The sequence below is a fragment of the Micrasema longulum genome, unplaced genomic scaffold (genome assembly GCF_059751315.1).
Source record: "Micrasema longulum isolate JH-2025_06_02 unplaced genomic scaffold, ASM5975131v1 h1tg000772l, whole genome shotgun sequence".
In the NCBI taxonomy this organism is placed as follows: Eukaryota; Metazoa; Arthropoda; class Insecta; order Trichoptera; family Brachycentridae; genus Micrasema; species Micrasema longulum.
This window is the reverse complement of record NW_028277966.1, coordinates 167,330-182,620: the sequence shown is the minus strand read 5'-3', so window position 1 is coordinate 182,620 and position 15,291 is coordinate 167,330. Positions and strand designations below refer to the sequence as shown.

General features: G+C 34.1%; 1 protein-coding gene across 4 annotated transcripts; it reads right to left on the bottom strand.

Annotated features, from left to right (window-relative positions):
• Positions 1-1,171: 1,171 nt before the first annotated feature.
• eEF1delta (elongation factor 1-delta) lies at positions 1,172-11,036 on the bottom strand. 4 transcript variants are annotated; one of them, XM_088230491.1, is made up of 8 exons: positions 10,963-11,036; positions 10,583-10,681; positions 9,884-10,177; positions 6,570-6,659; positions 5,346-5,489; positions 2,526-2,712; positions 2,193-2,434; positions 1,172-1,648 (listed from the first exon to the last, which is right to left on the bottom strand). In XM_088230491.1, the coding sequence occupies exons 2-8, from the start codon at positions 10,670-10,672 to the stop codon at positions 1,610-1,612; spliced, it is 1,086 nt and encodes a 361-aa protein (XP_088086617.1). In that variant the 5' UTR covers positions 10,673-10,681; positions 10,963-11,036; the 3' UTR covers positions 1,172-1,609. The 4 variants fall into 4 exon arrangements, with proteins under 4 accessions (XP_088086617.1, XP_088086618.1, XP_088086619.1 ...); XM_088230492.1 differs by lacking the exon at positions 6,570-6,659; XM_088230493.1 differs by lacking the exon at positions 9,884-10,177.
• Positions 11,037-15,291: the final 4,255 nt, after the last annotated feature.

Sequence of the window (15,291 nt, the reverse complement as noted above, 5' to 3'; positions counted from 1 at the left end):
ATTCGTCAGGTACTCGTCCTCGCTATGTTCATCATGCAATTAATTTTCAATATCACTTTCCATCAAATTATGAGAACACCTACTTTTCGTCCTAGATGTTCACATACTTTGTCAAATTTCAACACGTCGTAACTTGTAAACTAGATCAGTAAATCATAAACTGCCAATGAATAGCTTATTTTAAAAACATTAAATAACAGCGTCAGCATAAAACCAACTAGTCGCAACGGTTTTTTGACAAACACAGCATTATAAGCTATATTTGGCGGAGTTCCTCGTGACACGTCCACTCCTCCAATTGGCGGAGTCAACAAAGAATCTGTTAAACATGTTCAATTACAGGTTACCGAAGAAGATACTTAAAATTTCCATAGATACACACATTTTCATATAGAAAATTTGATATTACCTTATAGACAATTGAACATATTAATAACTGAAGAGTACACGGAAAAATCGGGCTAATTTTTGAGAATAGAATGAAATATTAAAAACTAACAAAATGTGGCTCCTTGCCTGATAAATTGTAGAAAAAGGGCATGGCGTCACGGCTAGCAAAAGTCACCTAGTTGAGCTAGTGGTATTTTCAAGGAAGGAGTTTTTTTTTTTAATGTAGATGTTTTTACTAGTTTTTTGCTGTGATTGTAGGTAAAAATATATTTTACCTTAATTGGAAACCTATTTTTATTAAATATGAACAGAGTGACCCACCCACAAATAAAGTTTTTATTCTTACTTTTGGTCCTGTAAAATTAATTATTGGTTAATAACCTTTTTTGCCATGTACCCTTCAACTGTGTTAACTTCCCAGTTTAATTGGCGCTACGGGCTGGTATCTGAAGTGTAGGGCTGATCAATTGCCTTCGTGTAAAAAATAATTCGTTTTTTGTTTACAGTTATCATTTCCTTATCAGCACCCAGTGGGTGCACAGAAAACTGCGTTGGTATTCCAATGGCAGCGCGAATCCTTATAATTAAATACATGAAGGCAAGATGATTACAGTCTTACCCCCGATCCAGTCCAGGGACTGCGAAATACTGCAGTGAAAAATTACCCATTAAATAAATATCTTGTACGGATCCTGTCGAGAATTATAATCATCATAATTAACGCTAATTATTCATTTGGGGAGTATAAAAGCTATTTTATTAAGAATTGAAATACTGAAAATTTTATGACTGCTTTTATTGACATTGAAATTGAGTTTATGGCCTGATGATAAATCAGAAATGAACATTTATATATATTTTCCACTAAGCACCTATTCATCAATTGGCATATTTATTAAACATGAAGTGAATGATCATTTCTTGTCTAAAGTACAGTAAGAAACATTGTAAAATATATTGATCATTTTTCTAAAAAAAAATATGTAAATATAAAATTTTAAACATCACATCAACTGAGACAAAGTCGCCATGCACAATTTGGAATTATATAATTTGCTATGAACGATTGAGATGGCTATTAATCCGAATTATAAAATTAGATTGACAAAAGTTTACATCAATTCTTAGATGAGAAATGTTCATAGAACATAATACGGTGGTTATGGTCGGTCGACAGGCGTAGTTCCATTACATTGAACAGTCTTTGGGACGCCATTGTTTAAACTTTGTTAAAGGCAGCAATGTCTACACTTTGAACCTGTGAAATAAATAAATATTTTTTATCAGCACTCGCATACGTATCACAATGATTACAAAATATATATTGTGGACGAAAATTTGAAAAACTGTTAGGTAAGTTCAAGATGTTCAACAGAGAAAAGAAAATTAGAAAAGTGGTGATTTTGTTCATACATTAATAGTTGTAATGAAACAAACACTGCAAATATGGGTTTTTATTTATTAAGATACACAATTTTTTTTTTTTTTTTTCTTTCCCCTCTTAATCAATTCACACTTTTTCCCTTACAGGATTTCAAATTTCTACCAGTGATTATTATCTCGTATATAAAAACAAAACAATCTTGACGTTTATTTTTTGTTGAATTATGTGATACTATGCATTATAAATCGGATAAAAATTAAAAGTCCTCTTGAAAATTGTGTGATAAAAGTTTTCACGTGCAACAAATAATAAATAGTTTAAATAATAATTTCCATAAATTTGTAGTTTACAATGTCCTTCGTAAGACTTTTCCAACATTTTTATTTGTTTTCTTCAGAATTAAAAATAAATTACTTACGTAATCTTCATTCTTTTCAATTTCTTCTTGTAGCCAATCTATTGAAACTTTGTCATCTTCGACAACACAGGAGATCTGTAGTTTTTGGATTCCATAGGCAAGGACAACCAACTTGGAAGCACCCCAGAGTAAACCATCGGTGGTGATTCCACGGACCAATTCTTCCATCTTCTTCATGTCGGTCTCATCATCCCACGGCTTTACATCGAGGATGATGTTGGACTTGGCGATCAACACAGGTTCTAAACAGAAAATTAATCATTTTGTTAAGCATGTGTGAAACGATGAGCTGTAGTGACCGATAAACATTATTTAAATAAATTCAAAGCTTACTCTGCGATTTCTTAGCAGCATAGTTGGCAAGCCTCTCCTCGCGGATCTTGGCGGCAGCTGCATCATCCTCGCCCTCGGAGTCTGAGGCAAATAGGTCGACTCCATCATCGGAATCATCTTTGGGAGCAGCTGCCTTGGGGGCCGCCGCCTTTGTGGGCATAGGACATACGGCAGGGGTGGGGCGTGACTAATGAATACAACACAATCAAAATAAACATCTATTCTACTTGCATAAAATCATACAAGATTTCAGCAGAATTCCACAGCATAAGCACTTCAATTAATAAAAAATACTTTTATTTAGGAAACATAAATTTAAATATAATGTTCCCAGAAGTTTTTGGGGAAAAACTCATTTAGGGAATAACGCTTATTAAAAGATGTATTTACACTTTTACTTTTGACAATTATGTAGAAAAACAGAATAAAAATTATAATATACGAGGGTTGACTGAAATGTTTCCAACCTAACAATGAAACAAGTCATATTCACTCAAATTTGTTTTTTTATTTTTCTACTTAGTCTCCTTTTACTTATCTATACACTTCTCCCAGCGATGCTCCCATCTCTTCACAACCCAGCCGAATAGTAGTTAGCGTCTTTCCCTGTAAAATGGTAGTTTACCAAGGTGATGGCTTCCTCATTAAATGAGAATCTCTGTCCCCCGAGAGCGACTTTTAGCTTAGGGAACAAAATGAAGTCGCTCAGGGCTAGATTTGGGGTAAGGAGGGTGGTCAAGCAGTTCAAACCATAATTCGTGGATTTTCACCATGGCAACCGCTGAGGTGTGAGAAGGTATCTTGGTGAAACAATTTTTTTTCTTTTTCAAATGTGGGCGTATTTCCGTGATATCTGTCTTCAACTTATCAATTAATGATGCGTAGTATGCTCCCGTAATAGTTTTTCCTTGTTTTAGGTAGTTGATGAACATTACTCCATGACTATCCCAGAAAACAGTCGCCATCACTTTCCCAACTAAAGGAACAGTTTTTGCCTTTTTTGGGGCCGATTCCCCCTTTGCAGTCTGCTGTTTGGACTGATTTTTTGTTTCTGGAGTAGCATGGTAAATCCAAGTTTCGTCTACTGTAATTAATCAGCGCCAAAAGTCTGATTTATTGCCCCTTAACTGCGCCAACAGAGCGGTGAAAATGTTAATTCAACAACACGTTTTTTGTCTGGAGTGAGCAAACGCGGCACCTAGCGTGCGGTTAGCTTTCTCGTGCTTAAATCTTGTTTTAATACGCAACAAACACGCCCTTTGGACATGTTGTAGTCCAGCACCAATTGGTGAACTTGAGCGATGTTATTTTCAGTGGTTGCAGATTTTGGCCATCCCAAACGTTCATTGTCATCCAAGCTGGCATGTCCACGTTTAAATTCAGCTGCCCAAAATTTTACTGTGGTATACGATGGAGCAGAGTCCCCGTTCGTTGGCAAGTGCTGCCATCTTTATGTTGAGGCAGGAAACATTTCGGACAACCCTCGTACATATATATAAATAAAAAGGTATGAAAAATGGGGATTTCAATTGAAACGCAAATGTTAAAAGAAACGTCACAGCTACCGTTCGACCTTATGCTATGATTCTGCAAGAAAGGAAGCACCAATCAAAGCAAATGAAATTGGATGCTTTTTAAAAAAAAGTGTGAGAATTAAATTTAGCACAGACAAACTGGTGAGTTAGTATTTATTGTAAAAAAATTCATTATTTATATCAAGAGATTATTATTTATTTTGTAAACGAGATTAAACTGTATTTATTAAATGCATTCATAATTTATTTTGAATATATATAGGATATGAAATGTATTAAATAAACATGTTAGATTGTTCTTAGAATTTTGACACGGAACCTAACCTTATATCTTCTATTATACTTGTGTTTATATTATGCTGATTTTTTTACACCGGTGTCTCTCGGAACAGAACCCCGGCGTAAAACGACATTTACCTGTACTTACAAACATACCACTTTCTAAATTTCAAATACAGATAAATCAACATATTTTTTTCCACAATATTGACTCTGTGAATAAGATTTTTAACACACTTCAAGATTTTTCACGCCACATTCTATTTTACAAATAATTGACACTTTTTCACGAATTGAGACACTTCCTCTTGTTAGTACACAAGTTTAAAATCCAAGGATTAGTTTTCAACTGATCTAACATTACCCACTCGTAATGTTTATTATGCATTGACCATAGGATATTTAAAAAAATGAAAAGTGTTGTGAAAACCCCCGAAATACTGGTGCCATTCATAAACTACCAAAGAAGTAATAAATTGTAATGTGGTGCCGAGCCAGTACTTAGTCCACAAAGCTTGGATTTTTTACAAGCAATTTCAACCATGTGTGCGATATTTGTTTAATGTTGGCGAAAACACCAATTGGTGCTTAGGCACTTACATAGTGTCATAAAAGTCATCCCATCCCGATGCCCATCAGTCCGTTAACATTTTATTACTTGGATTCTTACTTCGAAAGTTATGTTTTTAAACAATTTAAGAGTTTTTGCCCCACTGTTGACAATATTTTTATTCGGTATGTCCGAAAAATAGCTTGTTAAAAAAGTGAATAAATGTATGGAGAAAACCATAAACTAAAATGTCAACTAATGTTTTCTCATTACATTCGAGATCTCGCTATTTCCATGATCGTTATAACCAAGTTTGACTGTATTATATCAAATAGAAGCATAATTTAAGATTATTTAAATGAGCAACATATTATTAATTCTACTTGGTTATTTTTATCTAATTGTTGGCATTTACAATATTAAATTATGGAATAAAAAAAATGAAGAAAAATTTACCGCAGAAGGGATGCTCTTTGCTAAGGACTTCACTTCACTCTGGACACCTAGCACCAGTGTTCGGAGCTCATTGAGGGCTGTCTCCAAGGAATTTATTCTATTGACTACTTCTATGCTGGGAACATTTGCTAATACGGAGTCCATCTATAGAAAAACAATTTGAACATGAACAAATGCACACATATGAAAATAATATTAATCAAGTGTCAACATGCTAAAGTATACAATCATGCATCTGTAAATTTCAGCAATTTTTTTTTTACAAAAATACTTTTTTGAGGTTTTAGATGTAGATTTTTTATTTTTTGATACTTCAAACTAGCATTGAGTGTGCTGTTCTCGAAAATATGAACAAAATCGCAAAATTATAGAATCAAACCGTGCATCTACAATCAAGAGTATGTAACTCCATGGAAACAAACTTTTTTCAATGTGTTTTTATTACTATTTTACACTTGTTATTCAGAAAGATTTTATTTAAAAAGACAAATAATTTTTCATGTTATAAAATTTACAATTCATGTGGAAAAAACTGTCAGGAAAAGAACATTTAAAGCTGAAAAAAAACATTTTTCAGATTTGATACTTAATTTTACATATATGAGACATAATGATCTTAAAATTATTTTATAAATATATTTACATATTAATAGTTAATGTTCACTCTGTTAGGTATTTTAGTTGGAATTTTATCTCATCCCTGTGCAAAAAAAACACCCATAATGATAGTTACATCCGAACGCACCTCCACCTAAACCAATGGATATTATTAAAATATTTTGTATTATATATTTACAAAGTTGAGGTATCCAAAATGACTATCATTAGGTAAGTTAAACCAAATCTGTGAGTATTAATTAAATAAATCAACTCTCACATTTTTTTTACAGATTGTTATTTTTTTACTGTTGTAAAGTAAAAACTAGTTTGTAAATCATGCATGAAAATGAAATTTTAATGATGATAATAATCGGGAGACAAACAAATCACCACGATCTTTTTTTTATAATACAGAAGATACCTTAATCCCTTATCTTACACTAAGTTTGCATATCTCGATGTGAAGAAATTCACTGGTAAATAACTGGTAATTGGGTAAATAATTATGTCTTAAATTAGCTCGATCATTGTGCTGTGTATAAAAATGGAGCGTGTTGTATAATATGGCTGATGGATTCAGATGTCAGGTGTTGCCTGCGACAAAGTTTACTAAAGGATACTTACACATTCTAGGGAATTCTTGATGTGCTGTCTCGCTTTAGCAACTTCGCTGGCTAGTGAGGAACTGCCGAGAGAGACCTGTGATGACCCTCCCTATATAAAACAACACTTCTTAGCTATAATAACAACTACCAATGAATTCGGCATGATTTGATTTTCAGTATAAAATTTCTCTTTTCATTCGATTCTACAAAGGGCGGTCCAAAAATTTGCAGAATGGAAGGATTGCCAAGGGGGTCGGGGGTACTAATATACATGAGTAAAAAGTGTGACTCAGCACCGAGTATTAACATAAATGAGTAATTAGTTTCATGTTACAATTAAATAAGTGAATCAATCCAGAAGAAATACCAAGTATGGATAAAATTGAGAACCGAGCTGTCGTCAAATTTCTCAATAAACATAACATTTCATTTTGGAAGGAGATATCAGCAGTTTACAGACCCTCTTGTCCTGGGAATACCATGATTTATAAATGGGATAGTCTTTATCAAAGATAGCAGAGTCAATTGAAGACGATCCTCCCCCCTGGACAGCTTATTGAGGCCACTTCATAAAATTTTATTGAAAAAGTTGAAAAACTATTGGACAAAGCCCAATTGAAGGAAAGGCAGCTAACAAAAATGTACATCTATATTGACAATCCTATGCCAAGATGCTGAGACTGCTTCAAATGCGACAGTGCATCGAGAGTTTGCAACTTTTTAGACCTCTGCTGAGACAATAAGAATGATGTTTTGGAACAGATTTTTTTCGAAGATGAAATCTGGGTTCATAAATATGAGCCTGAATTTGAAAACAAGATTCGATAGAGTGGCATAAAAAGGGCACACCACTTCTGAAAAAGTTCATGGTATCGCGATCGGCTGGAAAGGTTGATTCACTACAAAAAAAAAATGGTGTCACTATAACTGGAACATACTATGCTAATCTACTTGAGTAGTTCAAAGAAGCTGTGAAGGAGAAAACTAGAGGAAAATTTGATCAAGGTGTCTTGCTTCTTCAGGACAACGCTCCTGTGAACAAGAGCAATGTTGCAACGACAGCTCTCCACTTATGTGGTTTCCAAGTATTAAACCACTTTGCCTATTTATTCCCAAATTTTAAAAAAAAACATCGAGGAAAGAAATTTACAAGTAATAAAGAAGTCAGCAATTTAAGCCTACTTCAAAGACAAAGATAAAACATTTTTTTGAGGGTATAAACAAATTAATTGAAAGATGAAAAGGAAAAATATTACCTATAGTCTTTTTATTAACGCCCCTCCCTTTCATTTTGCGAATTTTTAGAACACCCATAATTACATATGGGTGAGAACATACATAATTAAATGATTTTAAATTCTGTTTTGTTTTAACATATGTTAGATTACTAAGGGAAATTTAGTTTTCATATTTTAATTTATTTAGACCGTCATCTTTACAGTTATTAAAACTTGTTACAGATGTTAATATAATGTCGGAACAAATTAATGCAAAAAAAAAATCTGTATAAACGATTATAAAAATACTATATTCTCATTGTAAATGTATGTTGATTTACCAAAAAACACATTACAAAGGTACATAGTAGAGTCTAAAGTCATTCCAATGCCTACTTAAAAACAAATATTTAATGTAATAAAAATATTTATACACAGACACAATCAATTTTACATTAAACTAACATTTATCTAAGGCTTACAGAGATGAGGTGATATGATTTATTAATTCACACAAAAAAGCGAAATAAAGAAGCATGCATCGTAAACTTATAATAAAGTCCACAACTCTTTAATTTGCAGCATAAAATTCCAAATAATTGTAAAAATAAAGTTACTGGGTAATCAGTTTCTTAAAATCAGTAATACACAAGTTTAAAACATTGAGGCGAGTTTAAAAGAATGATTCAGAGAAAGTAATATGTTTTATTTACAAAGGATTTTTTCCATTTAAGCAGGTCATCTTTTAACATTAAAACAGGTCATTTTATACTGACAGCTTAGTAACTGAAAAAATATACATACAAGACACCTAGATATTTTAATAAATACATGGAATATTTTTTTAAAAAACCTAATTTCATATTCAGAACAAAAAAAAAATTAAGCAAGGAGACCCTATAAGTGGTGAATCACAGCACAGAACACCCAGGCTCAAGAAAAATCACAATTAATTATGATGAGATCACTAAGAACCCAGAATCTTCAATGTGTGATGAAAGCGTCTTAGCTCAAGCTAATTTCATTTGACCATGCGCTTTGTAGTTGCGAGATGTTTCTTAATCTAGCTTTCGTGTGTAAATGTCATTAACTATCGAATTCTTTCATCCTTAAATTTCATAAATAGGGTCTAGAATTCCAAGAGCTCTGTAGCTGCAGGACATATTGTAATCTAACTTTTATTTGTACACAACTGAAAAATAAAAAAGAAACACTAAAAACTCCATTTCTAAATAATTGAAATTGGGGGTAGATTTCATAATGTAGATGGAAGACAAGCTGATCCTATCTGTTCTACCATAATTGAAAAAGAGGAACTAAAATCCTAAGCGCCCATGTACTATGTAGCTATGAGACGTGTTAGGATACTCATTGTACAGCACCCTCGAATGGCATTATGTAAATTATCCATAATAATAAAACACGGGGGAGGGGATAAATTATTTATAATGCAAAATTAAGTGAGTGCTTAAAATAATATGGAATTATATAATAATTAATAAACCTGTTTTAATAAAACATTTTCAGTGCTGTAATAGTTTATAAAATATTGATATATCACAAAAGTGATGTTCTGAATTCGACTTGAAAACAAAAAATCCATTAGAATGCGCTATATTAATGGCTCCTAAATATGACAGCCAAGCATCTAAAGAAGAAATCTCACAACAAGATAATTTTACTAGTGGTATACAAATGGATGAGTTGCGGTCTTGTGATAGTGTCGTGGACTCATGGATCAAAAGTCCGAATTTGAACCACGCTCTACCACAACTTGACTATCATTTTTCAGATATTACTATTTCCAACAAGTTGAAAATGGACTCCAAATTGAATTAAAGCATTTGTGTAAATCATAAGAACGCAATATTAATAATAAAATAATCTCGATTCCTAAGATTTTGTTATCAATACAAAAAATATTCAAGTATAAGCCAAAAATAAGTAATATTGCATACCTATACATAATACTACTGAAATTTCATATTACCAAAAATAAAACATCTCAGTTATTCAACAGATACAAAGAGGTGCTCTGAAAATGTGAGTGAAGATCTAGTTATTAATAAGCTAGAAAAGACAATAAAGGAATCACGTCTCTCAGGATGCAGAGTACCTGGCACTTCTCTTGTTGTCTCTCTTCCACATGTTGCTTCTCTTCCACCTGTGGAACTTTGAGGACTTCTTTCTCTTTCTTGTTCGCTCTCTTTTTCTCGGCTTTACTCATCTTCTCTTTCTTCGGCTTGGCGGGGGCCTGGGCCTCGCACCGAGCGGTGGGCGCGGGAGTGAGGGCTGGAGCGACGACCGGGGTGGGAGCCGGAGTGGCGACAGAAGCGGCAAGCGGAGCTACCGCCGGAGTAGCTACCGGAGTATTTTCTTCCCGAGCGGGGGTCGGTGAGAGTGGAAGCTCCTTGTTACAAATAGAATTCATTGTGAGTTCACGCTGTCGATTGGCCTTCTTACTTCTCTTGGAAGTTTTCTCCTTAAACTCGCAAAGTTCCAGAATAGATGTGTAATCCGTTTCGCGGGCGACTAGTACATATTTAGGAATTTTGTTTTTTTTGGAATTCACGGGAGTTACAGGGGGGGAGAGGGTGGTATCAGGATCGATCTCCTCCGCACGATCCTCGGCGAGTTTGGGCAGCTTGTAAAGGGAAAAATTATTTATAATTCACGATTCAAATACCAAATCCTATAACCATTTTCCTGACCACCGAAAAGCGTGCAATTTTAGTAAATAAATCGAAAGATAGATACGGACACCAAAATTTAAGTTTCCTTAAAATCCGAGAAAAAATCAACGAAATAGATCTACCTTAGCGAGATTTTCGAAATGTTGACGTTCGGCATCGTCGTACTTGCTTTTGTCCAACCAAACCTTTTCGTGAACTAATCCTGACGCCATTTTGAGTTTCTGCAATAACAAAAATCAAACCCTGGTCAAAATGACATATTGTGACCTTGTCATTCACTACATCGGCCAACTTTAAACAAAATTTAATTTAAGCACAGATTGACAAGGTGATGAATAACCCATGTGGTCGAATTTGGCCAACCGGCCAACATACGTAGGTATTACACGTCATTCAAAAAACGTTTCCTTTTCCGCGTTATTTTTCAGAATGATACTAACGTACAAATAATACTTGAACGACCATATTTAACAAACTTTTCATAAAGAAAACGCATATTTACCTGGAATTATCAATCAATATACCAAAAACAGCCACTGTGCACTGTGGATTTTGACGGCCCTAGAGAAAGAACGCGTGTTGCAAGTTTAAATTATCGATTTCAATAAATGTGTTGAAAAATTATATATCAATTTGGGGCATGTTGTTTAAAAAAATATATCAATAAGTAATTGATCATCTTTCAAGTATTCTCTTTTGACCACAACGCACCTTTACAAGCGATCCTTTCATTGTTCAAAACATTATTTTGATTTACTTATCGGGATGTTCTTTAGCCCTTCCAGAGATTTTTGTTTTACCTCCTCCACAGTGGCAAAACGCTTTCCTCTCATGTCCTTTTTGAGTCTGGGAAACAAAGAGAAATCACAGGGGGCTAGATCCGGTGAGTAGAGAGGTGAACAATTGGTGTCATGCCGTTTTTGGTTAAAAACAATTTTACGGAGAGAGCGGTGTGGGCCGGCGCTTTGTCATGATGATGGAAGAACCAGTCGCTTGTGCGCCAAAGATTTGACCTTTTCTTCCGGACTCTCCCTCAATCTTTTCAAAACCTCTGAATTGAACTCCATGATATTCCAGACATCTCACAAAGTTGATAAATGGCTCGGCGACGGTCTCCGCGAACGAGAGCATTGATTTTGTCGATGTTTTCGTCAGTTCTTGGCGTTGAGGAACGTCCTGAACAGGGCTGGTCTTCAATTGACATTTCTTCATTTTTAAATTTAATTTAATATGAAAACCACTCGTAGACTCTGGTTTTACTTAGGACAGCATTCCTATGGGCAGTTTAGGCATTACAATAGTTTCCGCGGCTGATTTCTCCAACAGGAAACAAAATTTCACAGCCGCGCGTTCTTCTCAACAATCAGCCATCACGTTTTCGGTGAAATGGAAAACAATGTTTCACTTAAAATTTTCCCACAAACAAACTGATACATTTACAGCAACAGAACTTCGCACACTAACTCAGAAGACGTGTCCCTAGCGGACACTGGATTGAAAAATGGGTATTCCTACTTTCCCTCTCCACCATAGAGTGATTGTAAACGTTTTCATTTTGTTACCCAAATTATGTATGTTTTTATTTAATAACATAATAATCGAGTACTCAACATTAAATAAAGTATCTACATCAGCAATCTTATCAGCTAACTGCGGCTTTGTAGAGAGTCGTCTTTGTCATTCATACAGTTAAGCTTGGGTTTCCTAGGAAAACGGTGCCGATATCTTAACGGCCGTACGAACGGTGATGCGGTGAACGGCCGCCGAAACGGTGACTAGAGAGTGGTTTCCTAGGGAAACGTTGTCATATCTGGCGGCCACGGCAGCTTATCTGTCAAAAATATGCCCTAGAATGCGATCTGTCATATTTGTCGTTATTTATGAATAGTTTGTCACAGTTTTATTTAATTTTAAACATTTTCGAAGGCATGCGACCTTCTCGTGCACGAAAATTGTATTAAAAAAAGAGTCAACTCTTTTTAAGATTTTTAAGACAGTGAATTCAAGGAGAAATACTGTTTTTCGAAGGAAAATATGAGGCGCATAATTACTCTAGTAAAACTCGATTTGGAAGGACACAAACGAGATGAGAAAATACCAGCAGAACTCCAGGGCCTATTTGCTATTCGATACTGGGGTAGTAATGAGGTATGTAATGAATAATAATTTTGGCAATATGTAAGTATCGTTTATGTCAATTCATTTGACAATTTTAAAAACGTAAATGTTTAATGCCTATAGATATTAACTTTTGATAAATCTTCCAGATTCAAGACGACTCTGCTGATATACACGAATTTAGTCACCAAACTATTTAAACATCAACATCAATTGGCATGAAAAACACCGGATTATATTATAATGAAGCCAGTGTCCAGAACAAATATAGTTATATCCGGCTTATTTAGTATGAGAGGATTTCTTAAAGTTATAGGTGCCATAGATTTTTTTATTTTAAATTTATTAATAACAAATTTAAATACAATATTAAATACAATTTTTTACATTAATCAATTACATATATTTACATTAACGTTTCCCATTACGTAAAAGAAATAAACAATTCTTGTGTACATAATGGGGAGTGACGTCTTATAATAGATTATTTTAGAATAACATAAATAAATTACAAAAAAGATATTAACGATGTTTTCAATCAGTGTTACATAAAGAAGAATTATAGATGTAATTTTTTACTTCTTTCTTAAATATATTGTATTCCTGACTGTACTTTTTATTATCTTTGTTCATTTCATTAAAGAAAAATATTCCTCTGTAAGTATAATGATGTTGTGCAGTAGTTGTTTTTAATTAATTTAATCCATCACAATAGATCTTCACAGGTTGCAGTGACGTCAGGAGTTTGTATACAAGGCCTACTACACAATATCTTTGATATCCGATAATAATGCTATTAACAAAAAAGGCATTTGAATTGTTTCAAACAGATAAAATATTACTCCCTAGTTTACCTCACCCTTTAGATAATAGTAGAACTTTATTTTTCAAATTTGATCCTGTACTTACATTTAATTAAGTGTGTTTGCAATAATTGGATCAATTCAAAATAATCATCATTTAAATGATTTCAGTATAATATTAGACGCTCAATTTCAACATTCGAAATTCATTAATGATCTTGAAAAAAAAACCTTGATCAAATTTGGGCACATGATATCATACAAAGTCCTATATCCAAGCAACATTCTAAAACAAAATGTATCCCTAGAGTTAAAAGTTTTTAATGAGAAAACAATTGGTGGGTTTAAAGTGCGTAGCGCTTAAAAATCCAGAACTGTTTGTAGAACCCGAGAGTACTCTAGATTTTAAAAGTATATTTTGTAGATAGTGGAAGATTGTAAATGGGTAAGGTGTATTTGAATTTCAGAGATTCAACAATCTTCACAAGGAACCCATTAGAGAAGATAGTGTAGATCATAACATTTTTCTAAGAAACATGTCCCTTTGGTTAAAAACTTGGAGACTCTCAATACCTGAGAGTTAGTCTCTAGGTGTACAAAAATTTAAATCCCCCATTACTACATTGGATGCGTTTTCAATGTTGATCCTATGTATATGTTCCATGCATAAAGTAGAATATTTACTCTTGAGTAAATTTCAAAACGATAACTTAGAAGCGAGGTTTGGCTGTTATCGTCAAACGAGTGGAGCTTATTATTGTATTAGTTATTTGCAAGTCTTGGAGAGTGAGAGAAAGCTTTGATTTAAATGTGCTGTAATATTGCTGGAGTGGAGTGAGGTTTTGGTAGGTATGTGAATATGATAGTTAGTGTATATGAGTGTGAGGGTGGGTTTGTGGAAAGGGTGAGTGTGTGTTTGATACAAGTGGATAGAAACATCTTAAATTTATAATGTAAAAACAAATATATGATTTATAGTTTATATAATATATGTTTAGTCTCTCTGATTTGATGTTATATGTTAAACTTTTAAATAGTATTCCTTGAGTATGTTGGATTTATAAATAAATATTTGCAATTTGTAAAATATCATAATTACTTATAATCACATCTGTATAATAACCAATTTTAGTTTATTTAATCCTGTAATTATTGTTATTAATATCATACTAAATGGGATATGATAAGGTTTGCTGACGATATTGCTATGGTTGCTGAGAGTGAAGAAGAACTGCAAGAGCCCTTACAACTATGGAAAGCATTCTTCAAAATAACTACAGTATGAAGATAAATAAAGACAAAACAAAGCTACTGACTGTAGGCCGAATGCAACACCAGATGAGAGTAGTGATGTCGGGAATACCACTAAAGAACACCAAGGAGTTTCTCTACCTCGGGAGCAAAATAACGTGGGACGGTTGGTCTAAGAGCGAGGTCGACAGCCGTATACATCAAGCTAGACTTGCATTTAATAAAAGGTCCAAAATAAAAGAATCAAATAATATAGACCTAAAACTAAGAATACTCCTAATCAAGACCTATTTATGGAGTATCTTGATGTATGGCTGCGAGACATGATGCCTATCCGAAAGAGATAAACGGAGACTAGAGGCTTTTGAGATGTGGTCCTATAGAAGACTACTAGGAATTTCCTGGAGAGACCACATTACAAATGAGGAGGTTCTCCAAAGAATCGAAGGTGGAAGGCACCTGCTCAGGACCTTGTCCGAAAGGCGAGCGAGATGGATCGGTCATGTAATACGTCAAGAAGGCCTGCATGTGCAATGGAGGGGATGACCGAGGGAACAAATTCTAGGGGATGCCCACGCCGAGAGTACCTGGAGGACCTATTAGAGGACGTGCGCAGCTCATCATATGTTGACTTTAAATGAGCCGCACAAGACAGGGAG

Coding starts and splice junctions, on each gene's coding strand:
- eEF1delta (XM_088230491.1), bottom strand. CDS start 10,672: ATGGCGTCAGGATTAGTTCACGAAAAGGTTTGGTTGGACAAAAGCAAG. Junction 10,178..10,582: donor ATTTCGAAAATCTCGCTAAG/GTAGATCTATTT, acceptor ATTTGTAACAAG/GAGCTTCCACTCTCACCGAC. Junction 2,435..2,525: donor TGCTGCTAAGAAATCGCAGA/GTAAGCTTTGAA, acceptor TTTTCTGTTTAG/AACCTGTGTTGATCGCCAAG.